Raw genomic sequence first — 24,866 nt, 5'->3', positions numbered from 1 at the left:
TTCACCGCATCCACTCAAAATGACGGATATATCGCGCTCCTTTCATGTACACTAGCATGATCTTTGATGACTGGCTATTTACCCTCCCTGATCCCGCTGATGTTTGTTTTAATTTCATGTAGTCCTCTGCCCCGCCGGGCTTACTTTCTACATGCACAGAATAAAAACATCATCTGCCAGAGCTCTGGGAAAGCGTCCCTTTCCAACCCGTGCCTACAGATGCTTTGAATTTAGGGAGATTTTCCTGCGAGGAGACGAGGAGAGAGCTGCCCGTATTTCCTGTGGATTAGTCCTCAGATGGTGCCCTTCGAGGAGGTCTGCGCTGGGAAACTGACCCGGCGCTGACTGCCAATAACCCTGGGAGAAGAGCTCGAGAAAGAGCTGAGAAACTGAGCTGCTGCTCTACCCATCAACCCAACGAGACTGCTGCCCGACATACAAGAATACTCTGGTATTCATCTCTAATGAGTCCGAAGCTTTCATAATCCACATGGATAAACATCACGGGAGCTGAAAGAGGATGTAAGAAATAAACAAACTAAACTAACTTATCCAAATGTTTCCTTCACAGTTCCTCTTTTGTCTGTACTGAATGTAAGGTGACCTCATTTTAAATGTAATACTGGGTAAAGGGCTCCATCTGCTGACAGCAGTCACAAATTACACACGTTATGCACTTCATATATATATATTGTTTTCAGTTATTGTAGATACACTTTATGCAAATTAACATTGTGATACACATTATACATTGAAACAACAGAACAAACCAGACAAAATGATGCAGTAGTCGCAGAGCCAACACAAAGCCCAATCCCTCGGTTAAAAATCAAATCAAAGACTCCAAACTGTTGCTGTTCTAATAAAGTACCAAAAATATTTTATTCCCCAAACTTCATCACCAAGCATAAAATAATCATTTTTCCACCTCTGAAATCTACAGAGGATGTTCTACTTCAGTTGGCGTCGAGTTTGGCCATTTCCTGCACGTAGATCCCGATGCTCTCGTTGTCAAACAGCACAAAGAACACAGTCTTGATGGAGGACGACATCGTGGTCACAAAGTAGCTAGAGATGGCCTTCAGAATGAGCTGAGCGGCCGTCTGCTTCGGAAAACCATTTCTATAGAGGAGAAAACAGTATTCAGGAACCGTTACCCTTCAACAACCTCCTGATGGTAAACGCCAAAAATAATCAGCATTTAGCAAGTAGTATTTAGCAACTCAAATGGATGAGAAAACTACTAAGTATATCATTTTCAAACTAATCAGGCTGTACATTTTCCCATTTCCTTCTTACATTTTTAATGACCTGAAAATGATCTTTTTCTGCAAAACATGCATTTTACAACATCTATTATTAATATTGCTAGTTGAGGTTTAAATATATCCCTTTAATTCTAAATTAACCTATTAACTACTAACTTATTTAACAAAACCAACCTAACTTTTATATTCCTTAAGATGCTAGGAATTTTTCTTTGATATTATGATGTACATTTGAATGAAAAATAAAAATGTATTGCGGGACCTGGTTCTAAGTACCAGTTGTTGATTGGATGTTGAAGTGTGGGCGTGGCTCTTCAGCGTATGCAGATGAGCGTAAGCATGCAGGGGCGGGGTTTAGGAGGTCAAAAAAGAACCATGCATTCATAAATTGTTCACAATAAGCTGTATTTAAATAACAGATTGAATTAAACTGAATAAATTTACATTTGCATTTAATGCTGACTTTAACATTAGGGGCCAGTTTTACTAACAGCTTGCGCCAGCGCAAATCATCTTTTGGTGTTAGTAGTACTGTCAGGATTTATTAAAGTCAGTGAAGAATTAGCACAGAAAAGATGTGGACAGTTATTTTTGACCTTACTGAATATGCATTTATAGGAGATTCCCTTTCAGACACAAAATTTATGGGAGGAGAATATTCAAATGTATCACTCAGTGTGATTTATGAACGTTTGTGCTCATCACATTACTGGAATTTGTGCCATTTTTAACGCCCCAAAAACGCATGTCTTAAAGCAGGCAGTAATTTGTGCTGCTCTTGGTAGATTGTGCTGGTCATTATGGAAATGATCTGCTGCATCTGTGTTCTTTAAAGTGTGCATTGTTAGTAAATCACCTCCAGAATTTTCCCTTCCACTTGCACTTTTATGGAATTGCGATCTAACACTAATTTGCCCTGTTTAGTAAATCTGGCCCTAGGGCAATAAATGACTTTATTTACTGCATTCATTACAACAAAAGTTGTACCTGCCGCTGCCGATGGAAGGGAAGGCCACAGATTTGAGCTTCTTCTCGTCAGCGAGAGCCAGACAGTTCTTCACCGTCTTATCCAGCATCTCCTCACATTTATCTGAGCCCCAGCCTGGACTGTTACAGTGGATGACGAACTTGGCAGGAAGACCGTATCCAGAGGTCATGGCCGCTGAGGAACGATGAAGATAATGACCTTATCAAACATACTGCAACTTATCCACAATTAACAACAACTCCTTAAGATCAACTCCCTTATCTGAATAAAAGAGTAAGCCATGAGAATTCATTCAAGCGTGGCTGAAGAGCATGACTAAGCATTTTAATAACAACTGTTATTAGACTTTTTGTAACAGCAGTATCTCGTCTCTCATTGCAGACCATGTTCACAGCTGGAACTGACTTCACGCAGCTTGTGATCAGACGGATGTAAATGTACCTCCTGCCACCTCCAGAGGGCCGTTGCTCTTGCGTAGCTCCAGAACTGCCTCTGCAAACTCCTTTCCTCCAATCTTCTCCAAAGCACTGCCTGAGAGAGACACTGATCTGTGATGCTGAGCACACGTGTGTTTAAAGCTGCCGTCACTCCAGCGAACCCTAACCCTAACCCAGCGGATTTATTACTGAATTGATAAGTGAGCAGCTCACGAGCCACTGCTGTTTTCATTGTATATAGTATTATAATAAGAGTACAATATTTCTTGTCTTGCTTAATATTGTTTTTAAATAATAATAATAATAATAATAATAATAAAAACAAAACAACAAAAACTTAATCTTACGGCTATAAAACAAGATTTTTTGAGGTGGTTCTTTTACATTGAAAATGCATACTAAATTGTTGTGTGTATATATATTAGAGGTCGACCGATATGGGTTTTTCACTGGCCGATGCTGATATTTAGAAATCAGGGCAGCTGGTGGCCGATATGTGATGCCGATTTTGTTGGCCGATATGATTTTATTTTATTTATTTTTATTCATCTCATAAAAGATAGTTTGAGCATATTATTAACGCATGGTACAAGATAGTAATAGTAGTAGTAGCCCAATTCAGAGTAATAACACATGGCTCAAAACTTAAGCACCTTCTCAAAACAATTCTGCAGCATGCTTTATGTTTTCTGACAGACACCAGTGTTTCCACAGACTGCAGATTAATGCTCTGCCAGCAGGAGGCGCTGTTGAAGCGGAGATATAGCGGTTTCCACGGTAACGTCTGTAATCAAATAAGCATTGCTCACAAACACTACTTTATCAGACATTACAGCAAAGACGAAATGAAAACGTCATCGACGCTTTTCTGAAGACAGTTGGTTCTTTTCAAAGATACATTCATATAAAAACACCCGCGCTGCATTTTAATTCTGAAACGTGAAGCGCTCATTTTATTAGACGAAGTATAAGCCTTGTGGAAAACCTATTTGGCGGTCAGTTTTGATATAGTGACGACCCCGTCACAAATAACTCAATGTATAGGAAACACTGGACACTGCTGTGAGTCAGATGGCCATAGTGATAACATAAATAAAAGATTCCACACATATTACACAGCCTGCTGCTCATGACTGCTCAAGAGTGTGCTGGCCACGAGCGATGACATCGTGGAGGATACTGTCGGACCTACACACACATTTCATCAGGAACGTTAACGTGCACGTTATAATCAGCCCAGAAGTTTCGTCTGAATTAAACATTTCTACATTCACATGCAAATGACTTGTTGCACTTATGAAAATGATAACTTTCCGGCATCAATTCTAGTCGGGTAAGACGTAATTCTGCTTTCGAAACGGTCTGTTTTGCCCTGCCATTAGCTGAAGCTGTGTGTGAACAAACAACTGAGGACGATTTTCCATCCCCAGGCAGAACTAGCAGACGAGTCTGAGTAATGACATGCTAATGTACTGGCTGTTACACTTAAACTACATGTTGAGTCACGGCCAACATATGCAGATTTAACGCTTCTGACTCTGTCTCTTATTACTCCGTCTGTGGTTTAGAGTCGAGTGACACCAGCTTTAGACACAAGAGCATTTTAATCACAAACACAGTGTCATGCTTCACAGAGACAGTTCACACAAAGATACCAATTCTGTCATCATGTGCTCACCCTCATGTTGCTCCAAAGCCATAAAGTTTTTCTCTTCCATGGAACACAAGCGTTTTGCAGTTGTCCATACACAAATATATATTACACACTCCAAATATGACTCCTCTGCTGTATTCCAGGGCTTCTGAAGTGTTATGATGGTTTGTGTGAGGAACAGATCTAAATTTAAGTCATTATTCACTGATAATCTTTCCCTCTGATGCAGCTCTCAAATCTTATCTGCTGTGACGTGGTGCTTTTTTTCAATGAATGTGTTTCAAGAAAAGAGCATTCTCCTTTTGTATTCCACATTAGAAAAGTCATACGGGTTCACAATGACATGATCATGAGTAAATGATGACAGAACTGGTATTTAAAAAAAGTTTTAAAAAAAGAAAACATACTTTACTTTCTATTGATTAATATTAAAAAAGTTGGGTTACAAATGATAATGGACTCAGGAATCAGTGAAGACATGCAGGTTTGGCAAAACAAGTATATGAGAAATGAGAATTCAACATTTAGACACAAAATAGAAATAGAAATCCAAATAGAAAGTAAAGCATTACCCAAATGACCCAAACCACAGCCATAGACTTTACTGCTAATCTTCATTTGTTTTCTAGTTAACAGTGATAAATCTATAAAATCAGACCAAATCTAATCATGAATACAACCATGCTATTTATGCATGTTGCATACCTTGTTATTTTCAATGAGCAAATATTATAAGATGGCATTTTCATTATTAATTTTGAGTCAAATGGGCAGAGCTGTGGTGTTTTCAGCAGAACTGCTTCTTTACCTACTTCACCACCCATGTAGAAGGTGGAGTTGGTCGGGTGAACAACCGCTTCACTTTCGATGGTGGCAATGTCAGCTTGCACAACTTGCAGCTACAACAACAGGCAAACAAATACAGTGAGAGACAAAAGCTGTGGAGAATGAGGTGAGACAAAGACCGGTTTGACTGGAAGAGACAAAAGTATAAAGAAGGAGAAACACAAACACACATACATACAAGACTGCTGAATCCATTCATGAGACGACTGATCGATCCTAAAAACCTGCTGGGTAAATCTCATCAGCCTGTCCTGGTCACATTTTACCACCAAATCAGGAGGTGATATGAAATATATACAGCAGTCAACATTTGAAGCGGATCAAAAAAAGGTCATTAAAGTTAAGTTCACCTTTGGTTTTAGGTTTTAGGACAACTCTGATGAACTTTTTTGATCCATTTCAAATGTTGACTACTGTATACTGAATGAGGAAAGTTGATACATTTTTTGGACCATTTTGTGCACAGTGACTATTTTATAACCATCACTCTCAATAACACAAAGTAAAGTATCGAAATTGTCCAATGTGCAAAACGGCATAAAAACAGTGATATGTACTACTGTGGTATTAAGAATCAACACTGAGAGTAAAGGGAAATATAGTCACAAGAAGCAATTAAGAGGCCAAGCACAACAGAGGCAGAATGAGGAGCGATCAGAACAACCTCAACAATGAGAAATTAATGACATTTTAAGGTGATTTTACTCAGACTGGCTAAAAAATTAAATGTCAAATGTTATTTTATTAAGGGGTTCGGTGCCTTGTTCAAGGGGACCTCAGTCGTAGTATTGACCGATAGACAAAGTTAATCAAAAGTTATCATTTTTTTAATTTCATTATCATTTTCAACCAGTAGGTGCGGCTGCCACAAAACTTACCATCAGGGTATGGCTCTGAAAACACATACATACCTAATTTTGTAATGATATGCCAATGAGTTTGTAAAATCCTGCATTTAGTGAAACAAAATTCTAAATGGCTGGAACCACAATTGGTGGACATGAGAAAACTGGGTACCATTCTGCCTCTCCGAATGTTTTGTGACCAGTCTTGTGATTTTGGGCCAAACCGTTAAAGGGGTCACATGATGCGATTTCAAATCTTCCTTTCTCTTTGGAGTGTTACAAGCTCTTGGTGAATAAAGAAGATCTGTGAAGTTGCAAAGACTAAAGTCTCAAATCCAAAGAGATATTCTTTATAAAAGTTGAGACTCGTCTCACGCTTGAGGCATTCAGCCAATCACAATGCGCTGGATAGCTGGCCAATCAGAGCACACCTCGCTTTTCAGAACGATGAGCTTTGTGAAAATTGACACGTTTCAGAAGGCGGGGCATAGAGGAGAAACTATAATGTACAGTATGTGGAAAATAATGTGTTTTTTAACCTTAAACCGCATAAACACATTTCATTACAACAAATACAAAAAATAATGTTCTTTTTTGCAGCATCATATGACCCCTTTAAGAAGTTATTTGCAAAATAGCCAATTTTCACAGCCTTGGACCACTAGGTGGCACTGTGTGAAAACTGCACAGGTACTCTCAGGTCATGGTTATTATAACACCCACCAAGTTTGGTTTGAATATGCTAAAGCATCACAGAGATATAGCCTTATGTCCACTTTGGAGAGCTATTCGACAAATTTGTTCACGCTCATTCAGAAACGGTTTGACTGATGAACTTGATTTCCATGTTTTTAATTGACATGGTCTGAAGATGATATGGTTAGATTTTCATGGAAAATAGACAAACTGTTCAGGAAGAGTTTGTAAAAAGACAAATACTAAATTGTGGGAAATTACAGCATGGGGTGTTTAAAGGTGTAACCATAGGACGGATTTTGTTTCTAGCCCTAATGGTTCAAAAGTTATTAGCAAAAATGTAATTACAGATATGAGCAGTTGGTGGCGCTAGAGGGTTTGAGTTAGAGACTCCAAATTTGGTGTGCTAAATGTTGAGACTGTCCTTCATAATTTCATAATTACTTACCATAAGGTTTTATGGGTGGCCATAGACTCAAAAGCGGAAGAAGATGATGACGATGACAACATACAATAGGTGCATTACAAAACCATGACAGTAATGAGAATGAGATTTATTTCATTACAGTTTTGGGGTGGATTCTACTAGATAATTGGATTATTATTGTTTTCTTTTGATTTCGGGTGATATGTGACCTGGACGTGTGAGTTTATCCCATCTACCAGTTAAAGACCTTGGAAATGTTACTGAATATGGACAAAACTGACTGTGTTGGGTTAAACTAGAGCTCTGTTCACATGGATTTCTTGGCAGCCCAAAAACCCCATATTAGACCCAGATGTGAACTGCTGGAACCATAAAAGTAGATCTACAGCATCTGAATGAACATGAGTCTCCATGGCAGCTATAAGTGCTCACCTAAATCATCTTTAAGGTCAAAGTCAGCATTGGTGGGTGAAACCCCTTCCACCTCAAAGGCAGTTAGGTTAGTGATCTGAGTGTGAATGAGATTGAGCTGTGGAGAGATCATGCAGCAGGATGGAGAGAGATCAGGACAGAGTAAAGCAGAGCCGTTACACAGCAGGCCGCACGCTACAAACAAAACTCTAAATGTCTTACATCCGTTTCCATGAAAGCTGCACAGAAAATTGTTTGCTGGTCACCGTGACTGAGCTTCTTTGAGCGTTTATGACACAAACTGACAGTAGAAATACTCTCTATTTGCCTTACTGTATGTCAGTCAATGGTCAGTGAATGTGTTGCGCTTAACCATAAGAGGTCAAACTAAACATAGCATTAGCTGCTTTGTTTTGATTAATTTCTGATGAAAATAAAACTTCCAATAGATCTCTATTAAGATACTTTTTAAAACATTTTACAAATGAGCTTAAGCCTTTAATAGCTTTGATCAGAAACACTAGAATATAGAAATAACTGTTACTGTTCCATCAGATCACATTTGCAAAAAAGCGGTGCTCTTCCTCAGTATTTTGTCTTGTTTTCCAGACCACATCTAAAGATTCTTAAATCAAGAAACAGATGCAAAATGACACGAGATAAGAAGTCTTGTTTTCTTGAGAAACTGATCAAAATGACATGAGTTTATGTTTAAAACAAGAACAAATATCTGCCAATCGGCATAGAAAAATCAACTTAATTCAAAGAAAACAAGTTTCCTATTGAACGGTTTCTCCCATTGCACTGAACACTTATGGGGGTAAACTTCTGTTTACTCTGATACTGAAGTCTGATTTGTTCACATTTGTGTAGCTGCATGAACAAATGGTGCTTCAATCTGCCAAATGGGTGGATCCGACTGCTATATACAGCCTTCAGGAAGATCATCCCCTCGATGGACTCTGAAGCAACAAGCTTGAGGCCTGCTGCTCGTTGAGAAGAGCAACTAACGCTTAGATTTTTTTGTGCGGGCCGGAGGAGAATGCTGTCACTGATGACTCTATATTCACTGACAGCTTCAGATTTAGAGGATTGGGCATAATCCACAGAGGATTCTGGCAACCTTCTCCCCAATGAACTAACACAGGCCGGCACAGATAGCAAACTCATTCACATCCTTCTAAGGGCTCCAACAGCCCTTAGAAGTCAAAACACTATTTTTTTTCCTAAGTGCCATGGACCACAGGAGTGGTGCTGGACCCGGAGCCACGGAAGCCATCTTGATCTCTATGCAGAGAGGAAAAAGAGGAGAGCCACATCCTGCTAAGGCCAGACTGCCCAAAAAGAAGTCTCGTGCTCACATTACAGTTCCCCGTTTAGCTCCGGGCGAAGAGTTGTTCATGCTGGGCCCGTCCTTCACACTCAGCACGTGCCCGAGCAAATTACTGCTGTAATAGCAAACCCACATACTCAAAGAGCAATACCATAAATGTCACTTCTATCTTGCTGGTGCTATAGCCCTGGCTTACACCTCAGTGGGCTCACAGTGTCCTATTGGAGTGAGAGCCCACTCCACCAGAGGAATGGCCTCCTCCTGGGCTTGGTCCAGTGGAGTTCAATTGGTAATATCTGTGCAGCAGCCGTATGGCCACCTGCCTTTGCCAGATTTTATAACTTGAATGTCCCTGCCCTACAGACATAGATTATGCCTTGTAGGAGCCCTCATTACAGGTGCTGAGGGCTGGGCTCGCAGAGTGGCTTCATTCTGCACTTGCTTATAGCACAGAGCTATTAGATGCATACCCATAATCGTTCAGCGCAATAGGTTGCATGGTCACTATCGTGATCTTGGGTTCCCTGAGATAAGGAATGAGCGTTGCATACGCCGCTATGCTATAAGGCTGCATGCAAGTCAATGACTGTGACTCTCAGTTGATAGATTCTGGCGAATGGCACTCAGAGCCAACTTATATAGCAGTCAGTTCCACCCATTTTGGTGGGCTGAAGTGCCATTTGTTCACGCAGCTACACAAATGTGAACAAATCAGGCTTCAGTATGAGAGTAAACAGGAGTTTACCCCTTTAAGCATTCAACACAATGATCGTTCCCTTATCTCATGGAACCAAGGTTACATTAGTAACTGGAGTATTTTCATTTCATGATTTAAGCATAAATTCACTTCATTTTATTCAAATTCTCAGAAAACAAGAATTCATATCTTCAGTTTTTGCCCCAAGTAAATAGACCATTCCGTGTCGACTCAACCATCATTTCAAATTAATAACTTTTACTCGCACTCACGTTGCTCCAAACCAGTATGACCTTTTTCGTGGAAAACAAAAGAAGGTATTTTGAACGATTTTATTTGTGCTCCAAAGGACAAAGAAAATCAGTGGCTGTCCTGTGATCAGTGAGTGCAATTCAGTCTCCATTTAGCATTTTAAATTGATTACTGACCAAAACAAATGACTCACAAGTCATATTTCAAGATCAATGCATATTAATAAGCAGGATTTGTAATCGATGCATCAAGATAACAAGTGCATCGTTACAACCTTAATAGCTACAGATGTTTCATAAAACAGCAAGACGATTTGGGACTTTAGCAGCTAGTCTCAGCAGAAGAGCAGATAGACAAAAGCAAATTATTAAAAAAAAAGAGTAGTTACTGTAGTAAGAGTGTAATCTAATAAGAGCAACTTTACCTTCTGGCCGAGGAACAAGCTTTTGGAGGAGAGGACAGTGAGGCCATCAGCTGGGCCGCCCGCTGTAGTACTGCCATCTGTACCCGCTTTAGCCATCACAGCCTGTCTCTGTCACACCAACAACACAGCAGAGCAAACTTCAGTTTATACTGCACTGCCTTAATGCAGCCAGTGATAATGTTACTGGATATGAGAGCACAGAATGATGATAAACAGCTTTACTTTGCTGACTATTAGGAGCTTAAAAACAACTTTTGCACCAGACACTGCTTATGTGTTAGGGTTAGTATGACATGTTAGAGTTAATATAACGTGTTAGGGTTAGTTTAAGGTGTTAGAATTAGTAAGACTTGTTAAAGTTAGTATGACATTTTAGAGTTGGTAAAGCATTTTGGAGTTAGAATAACATGTTAGAGTAAGATGTGTTAGAGTTAGTATAATGTGTTGAGGTTAGCATAACATGTTAGAGTTAGTAAAGCGTGTTAAAGTCAGAATAACGTGTTAGAGTTAGTATGAAGTTTTAGGGTTAGTAAAATGTTAAAGGGATACTCCACCCCAAAATGAAAATTAATCACTTACCCCCATGTCGTTCCAAACCCGTAAAAGCTTTGTTCATCTTTGGAAAACAATTTAAGATATTTTGGATGAAAACCGGGAGGCCTGTGACTGTCCCATAGACTGCCAAATAAATAACAGTGTCAAGGTCCAGGAAAGTATGAAAAGCATCATCAGAATACTCCATCTGCCATCAGTGATTCAACTGTAACGTTATGAAGCGACGGGAACACTTTTTGTAAGCGAAGAAAACAAAAACAACGACTTTATTCAACAATTCCTTTGTCAACAGTCTCCTCTGTCTCTCTCCATATAACCGTATGCTCTTCTGTATCATCCATGCCACAAGGATGCGCTTTTCTTTCTATGTGTATTTAGCTTTGATTTGACAGAGATACAGAAGCGCCTCCTTACGGGCATGGAGAGATGCAGAGGAGACCGCTGACAAGCATTTCTTCTCTTACAAATTTTTGTTCCTTCTCTTCAAAAGTGTTACAGTTGAATCACTGATGGCAGATGGAGTATTCTGATGATGCTTTTCATACTTTCCTGGACCTTGACACTGTAATTTATTTGGCAGTCTATGGGACAGTCACAGGCCTCCCGGTTTTCATCCAAAATATCTTAAATTGTGTTCTGAAGACGAACGGAGCATTTACTGGTTTGGAACGACATGGGGGTAAGTGAATAATGACAAAATTTTCATTTTGGGGTGGAGTATCCCTTTAAGTGTTCATTGAATACCTTTACTCTTGAGGACTTTTTGGTGCCCAGTTTCTTGACAGCTACTTTGTTGGCGGTCTTGGACTTCTTTGTTGGTGGAGGAGTGATGACGGCTTCGAGCTTTGCTTTCGTTCCGCTCTTCTTAGACAGCAGCTCTGGTTGGATGTTGGGTAAAACTCCTCCGGCAGCAATGGTGACGCCTTTGAGCAACTGCACCAGTGTTACACAGAGACAGGAACAAATCTTTGCACCATAAAACACATCTGATCAAAATAAATATGATTTCATCGTCTTTCATTCCAGAAGCACTCATCATGAGGCAGTGAAGAGTTTGTGAGTTTCAGGAGCCAGTCTGCAGAGTTGACCGATTTCACAGAAAATCATGTAGTGTTTGATGGACACTGACTGATTTTTTAGCATTCAGACTGTGATTCCATCCAGTCTGAGGTTTTTAAACATGTTTGGTATGATCTGATCAATTTCAAATATTATTACAATATTGCACACTCAATTTTTCAATAGAAGCCTGTGATTTTTGCTTATGCATGGTTTGAGAATATGTGATCCTGAACTTGTTACCTGATGAAGTTCCTCGTCATTGGCGATGGCTAGTAAAATGTGTCTGGGTGTGACGCGGCCCTTCTTATTGTCTCTGGCTGCATTGCCTGCCAGCTCCAGGATTTCAGCTGAAAGCACCACGCATGAAGAGCTTCATGAGGACAGAAAGGCTTCAGATGCAGTGCATCGATATAGATGATCACAGATGCATCGTACCTGTCAGGTACTCCAGTACTGCAGCCATGTACACCGGAGCTCCGACACCAATCCTGTATTTGGGAAGCCCTCTTTTAATATAGCGCAGCATCCGTCCCACAGGGAAGATCACGCCAGCCCTAGCAGACCTGGACGTCTTGGAGATCTTCTTCTTCCCACCTCGACTGGACATGATGCCTGAGGAACAAACATGATGAAGTTCCCTGTGCTGTCCATGCATTTCTTCATTCTGCATTATAACAAAGCATGCTGACAAAGAATAAGTAATATATTCATTTAAACTAGTTATTTTTGTGCACATAAAAATTTTGTGCTAATTATGATCAATTAATTTGCCAATAATATGATATTCTGTGAATGATGCATATGCTTTATATGTCATCAGTCAGTCATTCACTTTTCTGAGTGAACGAGATCATACGCGCAAATATGACCTGAACAGTTTGCGCATTTGACAAGTTTGCTGGCAGCGACAATTAAATGTAGCATTGCAACATCAACAATAATACAACACATAACTGACGACGCTCTAAATGAACACGCTGCTGCTGAGTATTTCGTGTTGATGTGATGAAATCAGTGTGACTGTGATTCAGTGCGCGCAGAGCGATGTTTCCGCGTGTTTTATTCATTATATTTCTCAGCTGCGAGGACTTCCTGATGAAGCGAAAGTGAGAGTCGCGGCCCGCAGACGCGCAGGAATCGCGCAGGAATCACCGAGAAGCGTGGAAAGAGAGCTCGCGGATGACGGCGGGAGGCTTACAGCAGAGAGCACGGCGTCGCGTCGCGTCGCGTTTAGTCCAGCACTGCTGAAGCCTGACAAGCCCAGGCAAGTAAGGTCCCAGACACCCACAATCCACAGCGCGACTGAGAGTGAGAGCCAGGAGTCTTGTGTCAGCAGGGGCCGCTGTGCTCGGGCCGCTGGAGGGACACGCTTACAGAGTTATGTAACAATGACATCTGCTGGAAAAAAACGCCTCTGGGTTTCAGAACATTTTGGATAAAAACTGTTGATAAAATAGGCATTATATTTCCAAGGCCCAGCTGTACAAAATAATTTGATCATATTTTAGCTGTCATAGTAGATTTGAAAAGGGATAGTTAAAAAAACCAACAGTTGTTTGAAATGTTTTATACGGATACATTTGATGCAAAAAAACAAAACAAAAAAAACTGGATTATCCAGATCCCAGCTGAAGACTGGACTCAAGGTGAAAAAAAGAAAGAAAGACAATCAAGTACTTGTACAGTATTTGTAACGTGGTATAGGCTATAGATAACCTAAATATTTAGTATTTTGTACTGGATTTGTTTAACCATTACAGTGATAGAGTAGAAGGAAAAAAAAATTGCTGCATAAAATATTCCCAGCTGTCAATTTCAAACAAAAATAATAGTTTTAATTTTAATGGTCATGCTTGTATTAATAACAGTGACAATCACCAGAGATTATGCAGTCATATATTACTTTGCTTCGATTTATTTGTTGTGAGTCAGATGAGGATCTTAAGTGAATATTTGTGATGTTTTATTCCTCTGTTTTCTGTCTCTTATCCAGTGCTAATAGAGATTTGGTAATCTGTAAAAGTTAAGGTAACTTTAACTCTAACTTTTTTAGGGTAGCCTAAACCTAACCCTATCTCTCGACACCCACTGGTGAAAACACAGTGGATAAAACCAGACGCTTACATTACTTTAAATGAGTCTACACCCCAAGATCACTGTTAGAAACATGAGCCGCGTCCAAAAGGTAAAGGGGGAGGTGTTGCTTCAATTTATAACAATGTTTTCAGGATTTCTCAGAGGGCGGGCTTCAAGTATAACTCGTTTGAAGTATTGGTGCTTAATATAACATTATCCAGGGAAACAAATGTTAATGATAAATCCCCTGTGATGTTTGTGCTGGCTACTGTATCCAGGCCACCAGGGCACCATACAGAATTTATTAAAGAGTTTGCTGATTTTAAATCCGAGTTAGTGCTGGCTGCAGATAAAGTTTTAATTGTTGGTGATTTTAATATCCATGTTGATAATGAAAAAGATGCATTGGGATCAGCATTTATAGACATTCTGAACTCTATTGGGGTTAGACAACACGTCTCAGGACCTACTCATTGTCGAAATCATACTCTAGATTTAATACTGTCACATGGAATTGATGTTGATGGTGTTGAAATTATACAGCAGAGTGATGATATCTCAGATCATTATCTAGTCTTGTGCAAACTTCATAAAGCTAAAACTGTAAATTCAGCTCCTTGTTACAAGTATGAACCATCACCATTACACTTAAGGAAGATTAAGGAAAACAGTCTGACACCGTGGTATAATGAGCACCCTCGCACCCTAAAGAGAGCAGCCCGGAAAATGGAGCGCAGCTGGAGGAAAACAAAACTAGAGGTATTTCGTATTGCTTGGAGGGAAAGTACCGTATCCTGTCACGCAATACGAAATGATTCCAACGATATCGTTTCTCTGCACCTTTATTGTTATAGTTGTGGTGTGAACTCTGCTATTCTTTAATACTGAGAACGATTTTTAGAACTTTATCGTTATCCTTATAGTTATTGTGCTTGGTGTGAACGGGTCTTAACACTGTAAAGCTGCTGTGACACAATCTGGAGTGCTATTTAAATAAAGGTGACCTGATCTGAAAGGGCAGATGCACCACTGCAGTGAATGACTGGCAGCAATAAACGTAATAATGATGTCAAAAAAGTTTCAGATGACTGTAGAGAGGAATTAAATGTGTTAAGTGATTCCCAATATCACCAGAGAAAACAAGAAAAACCGAAAATGTCTGAAATCCAATTCATGGGAAACACTGAATAATAACCCCGCTTATTACAACACAATAAATTTAACCATAATAACAATATATAAGCCTGTATATAAGTCATAGAATAGTTTTCACTTTATGATGAATCTCTGGGATACTGCTTTGTCTGTCATCAGTTTGGTTTGACCTGATTTGATTTATTTAAAACACACACACACACACACACACACACACACACACACACACACACACACACACACACACACACACACACATTATTCAAATGAAAAGGCTTGAACTCACAGCAGAATATTTTACACGGGTCAAGAACATCTGTCTGATGTTTGAGGACCCTGAAACCCTTCATAAATAAAATGATGATTCATTAACATGTTCAGCTAATCATCACATGACGAAAAAATAAATCTGTGGGTAAGCACTATTTCTGCCATAACGATATGTAATAAAAAATGTAATTCTGACTAGTATCTCTGCTGCAATCATTTATCAGAGATTGTGTCAGCTGACCAGCGGTCGACCAATCACAGAGCAGCTCGTGACGCTGTAAACAGCCGCGGACGCGCGGAGCGACTGTCAGATGCGCGGAGCTCCAGACACACATCATGGCCGGAGTGAGTCTCTTCACTTTATGACACTCTCTGCGCATTATCGTGATGCCTTTGTTCAGTTGTTCTGGTTTGTTCTGTGTCACCGATGCTTCAGTGTAACGCGTGTGTAACAGCATTAGTTAGAGATGTGTCGCGTGCGCGTTACAGCATCATCGCTACATTGTTACATTCTCAATGTTTCGCTCTGAGATCGAGCTCGCGCTTGTTACACACATTTACCGAAGTTTACAAAGAAATCATAAATATCAACGCAATGGTGCAATGGTTTATTCTTTAGCTTAAATCATAGCTTTCAGACTCGAGCGATGTTTATTGTTTTCATGTTTGTTGATATTTCATAACGATGCTCCAGAGAAGAACTCATATGTAAGAGCACATCTATAACATAATCACGCAATAATAAACCAGATCAGTTTACAGGCTGTTGATCCTGTTCCCGTCAGAAATGTTGTTATTTTATAGTGTGGATGACTTTTTTTTATTAAATTATTATTTAAAAGTGTAAGTGTGCACAAGCTTTTCACTGCTCGTGTAAAAGTGCACGAATCATTTTAGTTATAAAGGCTCTTACGATCGAACTTCATGCATTAGTTGACTTGTAATCACAAGAATGTTAATCAAATGCTCATCTCTGTGAAAAGGAAAACACAGGAGGACTCTGGGACTCGCTGAAGAAAGCTGCTTTTGTCATTGGATCCGGGCTGTTCTTCCTGGTCGGGTTCAGGAACTCAGTGACATGGTAAACCTTGCCGTTCAAATCATGTTGATCTGAATTTCATGTCAAGAATAAAAGCTCGTTTGACATGTGCTCTTTCTTTGTAGTCCTGGTTCTTGCTGAGCATCAGTTATTAAGGATCTGTTTGTGTTTGCAGGCATCTGCAGAGGTTCTGGGGCGCATCGGGAGATTTCTGGCAAACACAGTGGACCAAACTTCACCAAGCCTTGGGTGGAAATGAGACGGCCTTGTTTTTTATCGGTTAGAGAAGTTGTTTTTAACCTTTACATGGCCTCCCCTCTGGACATTGATCGTGAAATGTTCAACATCTGTTGTTCTGGACTGAACTGACCGTTAAAGTTCACTTAATTAAAACCATTTGGACACAGACCACTGTATTCTGCAGCAACAAACTTTTTAATTAGATGCATGAACATGACTTGTAATCTTATAATTCTCCCTAAAATAAAGTGTTTGATGCACAAATAGAAGTCTTTTCTTTTGTTTTTGGTGTTTAACAGGGACCATGTTGGTGCCAACGCTGGCTTTCTGGATGTTTAACGCGCTCCTGATGTTGGTGGACACGACGGGAAAGCCAAACTTCATCACACGTTACAGGATTCAGCCTGACAAAAACTCTCCGGTACGTCCTTCAGCGTGCACACATCACTGAGTCACCATTACTCCAGGACACTCACATATCCTCAGTTACAGCTTCACCATCTCCAGCAACTGGGTAGATAACAGACCTGCCATTCCTGCATTTCTAGACAGTTTTATACAATGGCTGCATGATGCAGTTCAGCAAAATAAAATCGCTTTGTGTGATTAGCAGATCACAAATACTGCTCCTAACGAGAGACAAGCTTTAAGAGCTGTCTGCATTTTTATTAAATAGAGATCATAAGTGGAAAGTAGATATTAATTAAAAAGTGCAAATTCATCAGTGTGTTTCTGAATATGCAAACTGTTCTTCATCGCAGAGAAAATGAGTCCAAACCCGTGTTGTGAGTTTGCAGCCAAATAATAAAAAATAAGTGATTTGATATTTTGAATTGAATGTAGTTTGGCTGGGATTAAATAAGGATTTGATCACGCTGTTAAAAACTCTAAAAACACTATTCACATTCATCCACATAAATACCATTATAGAGAAGATTCAGACGTTTACTCATGAGTTCTTGCTGGGGCTGGGCAGTATATTTAATATTCATGCAACACATGCAGTTATTTCAGTGTTATTAAACAACATTAATGATAACATTTAATGATTTTAAGGGATGATTAGATCAGTTTTCTAAAAACCTTGTCATTACACAGATTTCATAATCCTTTCTTGTTTTGGACTCGACAAGCAATAATGCAGGCATCTTTTAATAATGTCTGATTAAAACATGAAAGATTAAATTATGGATTATAGATTTGGGAAGTTCAAATCAATTCTACACTGCAATAAAATATATAAATAAATACATTTAGACTTATTTTCTAGTATAAATATCTAAACGTTCTTGAATCAAGATGCACTTACTTGACAAGGAAAATGAATTCAGAAATGAAGTCTTGTTTTCTAAATAAATAAATAAAAATCTAAAATTTGTTTTTTTGCCAAAAAATAAATAAATAAAATACATTTAAAAAAAATGTACAAATGGAGTAAGAAAAAAAATCCTAATTCAAAGTTAAAACAAGATTATGTTTCTCACCCCGCTGGAAGATCTTTTATCTTGTTTTAAGCAAACACTCTAAAAATTTTTTGATAATTTAGTCAGAAAATAAGTCATTTAGCTTCTCAAGTAAAAGCATTCTGATGCAAGAATGTGTAGATATCTGTACTGGACAACAAGACTAAGTAAGAAAATATATTTGCAGTGTATGAATGGCTTTCAGAGAATCACTGAATTATTGTATAATACTGTTATTATATCACTACACTATTATACTGTTATAACACCAGCCGGCCGTCCATTGACTGCTGCGTGTCCCAGGATCCTATCAGCTGAAGGAAAATATTGCCCTGTAAAATAATAACTGCTGTTTTTCTGATAACCGTGTCAGGACTGATAATTATTTCAGCACACTTTGCATGAATTCAGATTACACAGCATATATAATCTTAAAATGTCAGTCATAAATACATGCATGTTTAGATTGTACAGTGTATAACGATGTCTGTCTGCAGCAAAGAAATGTTTATGAGTTCAGAGTTCAGTGATGACTCTGTCAGTGATTAAATGGAGGAACAGGTCTTTAAAGGTCAGATAAAATTAATCTATACGCAGTTGAACTTCTGCGGAGGTGTGATGGGTCATAAACGGGTCAGGCTTACACTAGAGTAACCCAGGAGAACTTCAGCATGTGTCTGGATCGGGCTTCGAGTATGCATACTTCTCACTTCATTAGATGAGTACTGGGGTGACGCAACAAAATCATGTGTCAATATTTTCTGAATTTCTGTCTGATATTCTTCATTCTGTGCAGTGCTTAGTTTGCAGGAGTAACAGAAACAAACTTTTACAACGGCTGATTGATTCATTGAAGAAACCGTTCTGATGTGGCTTTGTTTCAAACTCTTTTCGTTGGTCTGTATTAACCTCTTGTTTATTGAACTGTTCGACAAATCAATGTCAGCAATCTTTCAGCCAAGTACAGTGACCCATACTCAGAAATCGTGCTCTGCATTTAACCCATCCAAAGTACACACACACGCACGCACGCACACACACACACACACACACACACACACACACACACACACACACACACACACACACACAGCAGTTGGGGGTTCGGTGTCTTGCTCAAGGACACCTCAGTCGTGGTATTGCCGACCCGAGACTCGAACCCACAACCTTAGAGTTAGGAGTCAAACTCTCTAACCACTGGGCCACGACTTCCACATCAGTTGTGTGAAGCTGATTAAAAGACAGAGGCATACGGGGCATTTTTGCCCCAATATCTTGAATTTTGTGTGAATTCTAAATGTATTTTAATAAAAAAGTGTGAATTCTAATCGTCTACCCTACATCGCCCAGTGTATGCCTGCACTCTCTGGTGCGTTTTTGTTTGGTTTTTGATATGTCTTGATAACGTCTGATCACACATCACTAAAACAACAATTATGACATTATTGTAAAATAATTATATCACACACCCCTAACGAGTAGTGCATCTACAGTAGGTGAAAATTAGCCCTATGACCTGCTGAATTGTGAAATATATCTCTGTATTTTTTTTTTGTATTTTTTTTTTTATTATATTTATTTTTTTAAATTTATTTTTTTTAAATGCTTTTTTTTGTTGTTGAGTGATGTTGTCCAGTGAAACAATGTTTATATATACGGCGATGAGAACAAATAGAGTGAAAGTAATTAAGAAAGTTAAAATCACACTGCATTCTAACACTGTAAGATTACAATCTAAAAACAATGCATTTTAAAGCAGAAGTTAAATTCACTAAAGTAAACATTAAAAGAAATAAAAACCAAAGCATGGATTAACTGCATCATATCTGGATTAGCCCAAAACAGTCCATCATAACATGTCTATCGTAGCGCTATCATAAAAATACACTTGTAAATTAAAAATTCTACACGAGACACACATTTGTTATCCAACTACAGATATTTTAGCTAAATGAATCATCCACTCCTGACAGCAGAATAGAAATATTTCCATGACTTTCTAACATTTACAGATGGAGAATATACCTGTAATACTGCTAATATAGGTTTTGAGTTCTAGAACACCCTCGAGTCACATTTTACAGATTATGTACAGATCCAGTAAAGTGCCTGGTGACTGAAGTGCTGCTGTGATCGGTCTCCTGACAGGTGGATGCGGCGCGGTTACGGCACGCGGTGAAGACGGTGCTCTTTAACCAGGTGTGTCTGTCAGTTCCTGTGGTGGTGCTCACCTATGTAGTGATGAGGTGGCGAGGAGATCCGTGCGGCCCGGAGCTGCCCACCTTCCACTGGGTGCTGCTGGAGCTGGCCGTCTGCGGGTTGATCGAGGAGATACTCTTCTACTACACACACAGGTCAGCTTTCAGAACACACTGCTAACACAGTGCTGCCGGTTCATCACGTCCAGCGGTGCGCAGGTCTGACCAAAGTAAATAATGCACTGGGTAAACAAGCTCAGATCTGCATACTGAGATGCTTGACAGATGATGCACAATCACTGTTTTAGATTGAATAACTGTAATACTGTAAGATTTCCATTCCGACTCAAAGCGTAAATCTGTTCTAAAAACACAACTGACTAAAACTGGCATTGCATATATTAACCTAATAAAAACAGAAATAACAGAAAATGCAAATGTTAATATTAGCATTGTATTTTATAAGTGTAAAAAAAAGGTTTTGTTTTAAAAAAGAGTAGTAGTAGTAGTATTGCACTTTATTTATTATTTATTATTATTTATTATTACTCGTCTGCTGCTTCCAGGCTCGTTCACCATCCGGCGCTCTACAAGAGCATCCATAAGATCCACCACGAGTGGACGGCTCCTGTCGGAGTGGTGGCGCTCTACGCTCATCCGGTGGAGCATGTGGTGAGATCCGTCGACCTGTCAGAGATACCGTCAGATGTGTTGAGAGCCTTCATGTCTTCCTGTCTGTGCAGCTGTCCAACATGCTCCCGGCTCTGATGGGTCCGGTTCTGCTGGGCTCACACGTCTCCACCACCAGCCTGTGGTTCACCATCGCTCTGCTGGTCACTACGGTCTCTCACTGCGGCTACCACCTGCCCCTGCTGCCCTCGCCCGAGTTCCACGACTACCACCATCTCAAGTAAGTCCAGGACTCACTATCAAGAGTTTACACATAGAAGGCTTGAGGTGAGCTGAACCCGTCCTGGGACTGTGGTAAGTTTCCATGCATCATGCAATAGCGTGTTATAAAGTCAGGATTGCATGATATGAATATACATACAACAGATACGTATCTGTTGCATAGATACAGTACAGGTCAAAAGTTTGGAAACATTACTATTTTTAATGTTTTTGAAAGAAGTCTCTTCTGCTCATCAAGCCTGCATTTATTTGATCAAAATACAGAAAAAAAATGTATTATTGTGTTATATTATTACAATTTAAAATAATTGTTTTTTACATTTATTATACTTTAAATGATCATTTATTTCTGTGATGCAAAGCTGAAATTTTTAGGATCATTATCACATGATCCTTTAGAAATCATTCTAATATGATGATTCATTATCAAAGTTGGAAACAGTTCTGCTGCTTAATATTTTTTCAGAACATGTGATACTTTTTTTAGGATACTTTGATGAATAAAAAGTAAAAAAAAAAAAAAAGAAGCTATGTTTTTAAAATATAAATATTTTGTAATAACAATATACACTACTGGTCAGTAATTTGGGGTCAGTAATTTTTTTTTTCTTTCTTTTTTTTTTTTTTAAATAAAATCAATACTTTTATTCAGCAAGGATGTGTTAAATTGATAAAAAGTGATAGTAAAGAAAAATTTTATTAGAATATATATTATTAGGATTTTTTTTTTTTTTGAATAAATGCAGTTCTTTTTAACCTTTTATTCATCAAATATATTAGACAGCAGAACTGTTTCCAACACTCATAATAAATCAGAATATTAGAATGATTTCTAAATGATCATGTGATAGACTGGATGTTACATGTGACACTGAAGGCTGGAGTAATGATGCTGAAAATTCAGCTTTGCATCACAGGAATAAATTATTTTTTTTAAAGTCTATTCAAATAGAAAATAATATTTCTCAATATTACTGTTTTTTCTGTATTTTTGATCAAATAAATGCAGGCTTGATGAGCAGAAGAAACTTCTTTCAAAAACATTAAAAATAGTAATGTTTCCAAACTTTTGACCTGTACTGTATATTCTCCTGTCTCTAGGTCTTGTTCAGTGTTTGGGGGGTCTCTTGAATGAATGAGTTATAACTCACATAGACATGTTTATAATATTTTAGGCTAGAGTCGGCTCTTCACACAATCTCTGAACCCTGCAGGCATGCATTCTGCTTGCAGTTTCTTCAGTTTTTTTCTCTGGCTATCTTGGGACATTGTTGCCATCTTGTGGACAAACTAATTACTGCAAAACAATTAAAGCCATGTGATGCACATACAGTCTGTGTGTACTGTACTGGTGATGAAATCTACATGTTGCGTAAAGACTAAAAGCAAAGTGTACTTGGGTTAAAAGTGACGGAGGCCGGGTGTTTGTTACACACCTGTAACTCAGTGTTTTCTCTACTGTTTATCTCAGATTTATCTGACTTTTGATAATTTCCTCACATTTATCTGCTCTTTTGAAATCAACAACTGTGTGAATTAAAGTCACATACACAGTTACAGTCTTCTCAACAGCAGGTGAAGCTTTTACATTTTTAGTTTACATTTTGCACATGCATTGTTGTTGATCACAGTGTGTGTGTCTGTGTGTGTGTGTATAGGATCAAATGTTGCCTTACACACGTATCATTTTGTCTGTGGAAGTGAATGGGGAGTGATCAAATGTTGCCTTACACACGTATCATTTTGTCTTTAGAGTACGTTATGTATAAAAGTAAACTGAATGGGTTTGCTGATTCACACGACACATTTAACATGCATTAACCTCATCACAAATCAAACGATAGCTCAATTAAACCGGGGTTTCTTTCCTTTAAATACAATATACATACAAGACTGTATACAGTTTCTACCCATTAACCTAACGATATGAAGGAGACCAGCTCCAGCCCTAACCAGACATCTGAAGCAGCAGATCCAGGTCTTCTGGAGCGTTTCAGACCGGACTGACCAGTCCTCATCCAGGACCAGGCGAGATCTGTCAACCTTGCTCTACATTCAACTCACAAGTGACCTTTATTCTCTGGAGATAACAGCCAAACTCTGGCCAGGGCTCTGAGTGTTTCATAGTTCTCCATGTGATATCGATGAAGATCATGCAGTGTGTGTAGCTACAGTGAGAGAAGGCTCTGTATTATTATTGTCTAAACATGTATTAGTGATTTCCACCAGGTTCATGGCCTGCAGAATATTTGGTTGTATGAATATCTGAACATGCAATATGCCAAAAGAAAGAACAGAGCCTCTGCTTTTAAACGAAACACACCTGAATCTGGATACGTTTCTTTTTTTGGAACAAAAAGCTGAGAAAATGGCATTTTTGTCAAAGACTACATCCGGATGGGGTTCAGATCGATGATTAAAAAAAACAGATGATGTCTTCCATCACCAGCCTCAGAGCTTCACAGACCCTAAACATGTGGACATTTCATTCGGTAATGCTGGACAGTTTTAATTTAAATGCAGTTTAGTTATTTTACATGCATTTGTGTTTAGATCCAGATGTTCAGTATTCTGTCAGAAGATGAGTGATAGCGCCTCCTACTGTATAACAGTGAAAACACACAAAGCCTGAAATGTCTCTCAAAGCTGGTGACGAGGTCACAGGAAGAGTGTGAAAGGTTGTTTCTAAATCCAGCTGTTTCTCTGCAGGTTCAATCAGTGCTACGGAGTGCTGGGAGTGCTGGACAGGCTTCACGGGACGGACGGGAAGTTTCGTAACGATAGAGCGTACGAGCGGCACACGGTCCTGCTGGGCTTGACCCCGCTGAGGGAGAGCATCCCTGACCATCCCAAGAAAGCCCAGGAATAGCCGCGCTTCACCTCGTTCCGTGTACATAAACACTAATGAACTGATCTCCGTCTGATTCCCTCAGATGACCCGCTGACATGCACAGAGACCGTTCATCACATCATCAGTTCCTTTTATTGTTCATCTTGTGTCACTTCTCATATCGTGTCACATTAGCATTATTGCACATTAAATGATTTTAATTCTGTATTTTAACACTGAGCTCTAGTAATAGTTTTTGGAAATGATCGTTGTACTGTTTCTGTCCCTGATGAGTCCTGACATCAGTTTCTGGAGTTTATCCTCAAACCTCACTCATTAAAGCTGATCTGCTGTACCGGGTGTGTTTGCATTATTATTGCATTCATGTATTGAGAGAACCAGCATTATTTACAAACCCGACCCTTTTCTTATTAATATTGTGGTAAGAGTTGGCGAGAGGTAGGTGAAGATCATGGTTGTCCTGTTCCGATCAGTGATCTGGAGTCTCACCTAATCACCAAAGAAAAACCAATTCTGCCTGAAAAGAAACGTGTCCAGGAACTTCATCTGGGACACACTGTCAGATCACGACAAAATTAAAGCCAAACTAGAAATGCAAAGTCCCACAGACAGCAGGAGTAACTGTGCAAAGGGCACAGCTCCATACACATCATGCCTACGAGAAACAAGCTTCCATAAAACAGCAGACTGTGAGTGACAACAGCTGAAATAGTTCTGACCTCCAGCAAAGAGCACCAAGATGTTCACAGACGCCTACAGAACGTTCA

The 24,866-nt window shown here is 39.2% G+C and overlaps 2 protein-coding genes across 3 annotated transcripts; one reads left to right on the top strand and one right to left on the bottom strand.

Annotated features, from left to right (window-relative positions):
* Positions 1 to 857: 857 nt before the first annotated feature.
* LOC109088861 (core histone macro-H2A.1) lies at positions 858 to 13,250 on the bottom strand. Of its 2 annotated transcripts, none has more exons than XM_019103004.2 (9): positions 13,094 to 13,250; positions 12,331 to 12,507; positions 12,136 to 12,242; positions 11,578 to 11,766; positions 10,279 to 10,386; positions 5,156 to 5,246; positions 2,698 to 2,787; positions 2,256 to 2,430; positions 858 to 1,122 (listed from the first exon to the last, which is right to left on the bottom strand). In XM_019103004.2, the coding sequence occupies exons 2-9, from the start codon at positions 12,500 to 12,502 to the stop codon at positions 957 to 959; spliced, it is 1,098 nt and encodes a 365-aa protein (XP_018958549.1). In that variant the 5' UTR covers positions 12,503 to 12,507; positions 13,094 to 13,250; the 3' UTR covers positions 858 to 956. The 2 variants fall into 2 exon arrangements, with proteins under 2 accessions (XP_018958549.1, XP_042604403.1); XM_042748469.1 differs by lacking the exon at positions 13,094 to 13,250 and adding an exon at positions 13,048 to 13,066.
* A 2,370-nt stretch (positions 13,251 to 15,620) lies between these two features.
* On the top strand, positions 15,621 to 24,433 carry faxdc2 (fatty acid hydroxylase domain containing 2). The gene is made up of 8 exons (XM_019103018.2): positions 15,621 to 15,741; positions 16,380 to 16,477; positions 16,611 to 16,714; positions 16,975 to 17,096; positions 20,287 to 20,492; positions 20,903 to 21,008; positions 21,080 to 21,246; positions 23,958 to 24,433. The coding sequence occupies exons 1-8, from the start codon at positions 15,733 to 15,735 to the stop codon at positions 24,115 to 24,117; spliced, it is 972 nt and encodes a 323-aa protein (XP_018958563.2). The 5' UTR covers positions 15,621 to 15,732; the 3' UTR covers positions 24,118 to 24,433.
* Positions 24,434 to 24,866: the final 433 nt, after the last annotated feature.

This window comes from Cyprinus carpio, chromosome B21, assembly GCF_018340385.1.
Source record: "Cyprinus carpio isolate SPL01 chromosome B21, ASM1834038v1, whole genome shotgun sequence".
NCBI lineage: Eukaryota > Metazoa > Chordata > Actinopteri > Cypriniformes > Cyprinidae > Cyprinus > Cyprinus carpio.
Note: the sequence above shows the minus strand (reverse complement) of the source record. Positions and strands in the feature narration are given on the sequence as shown.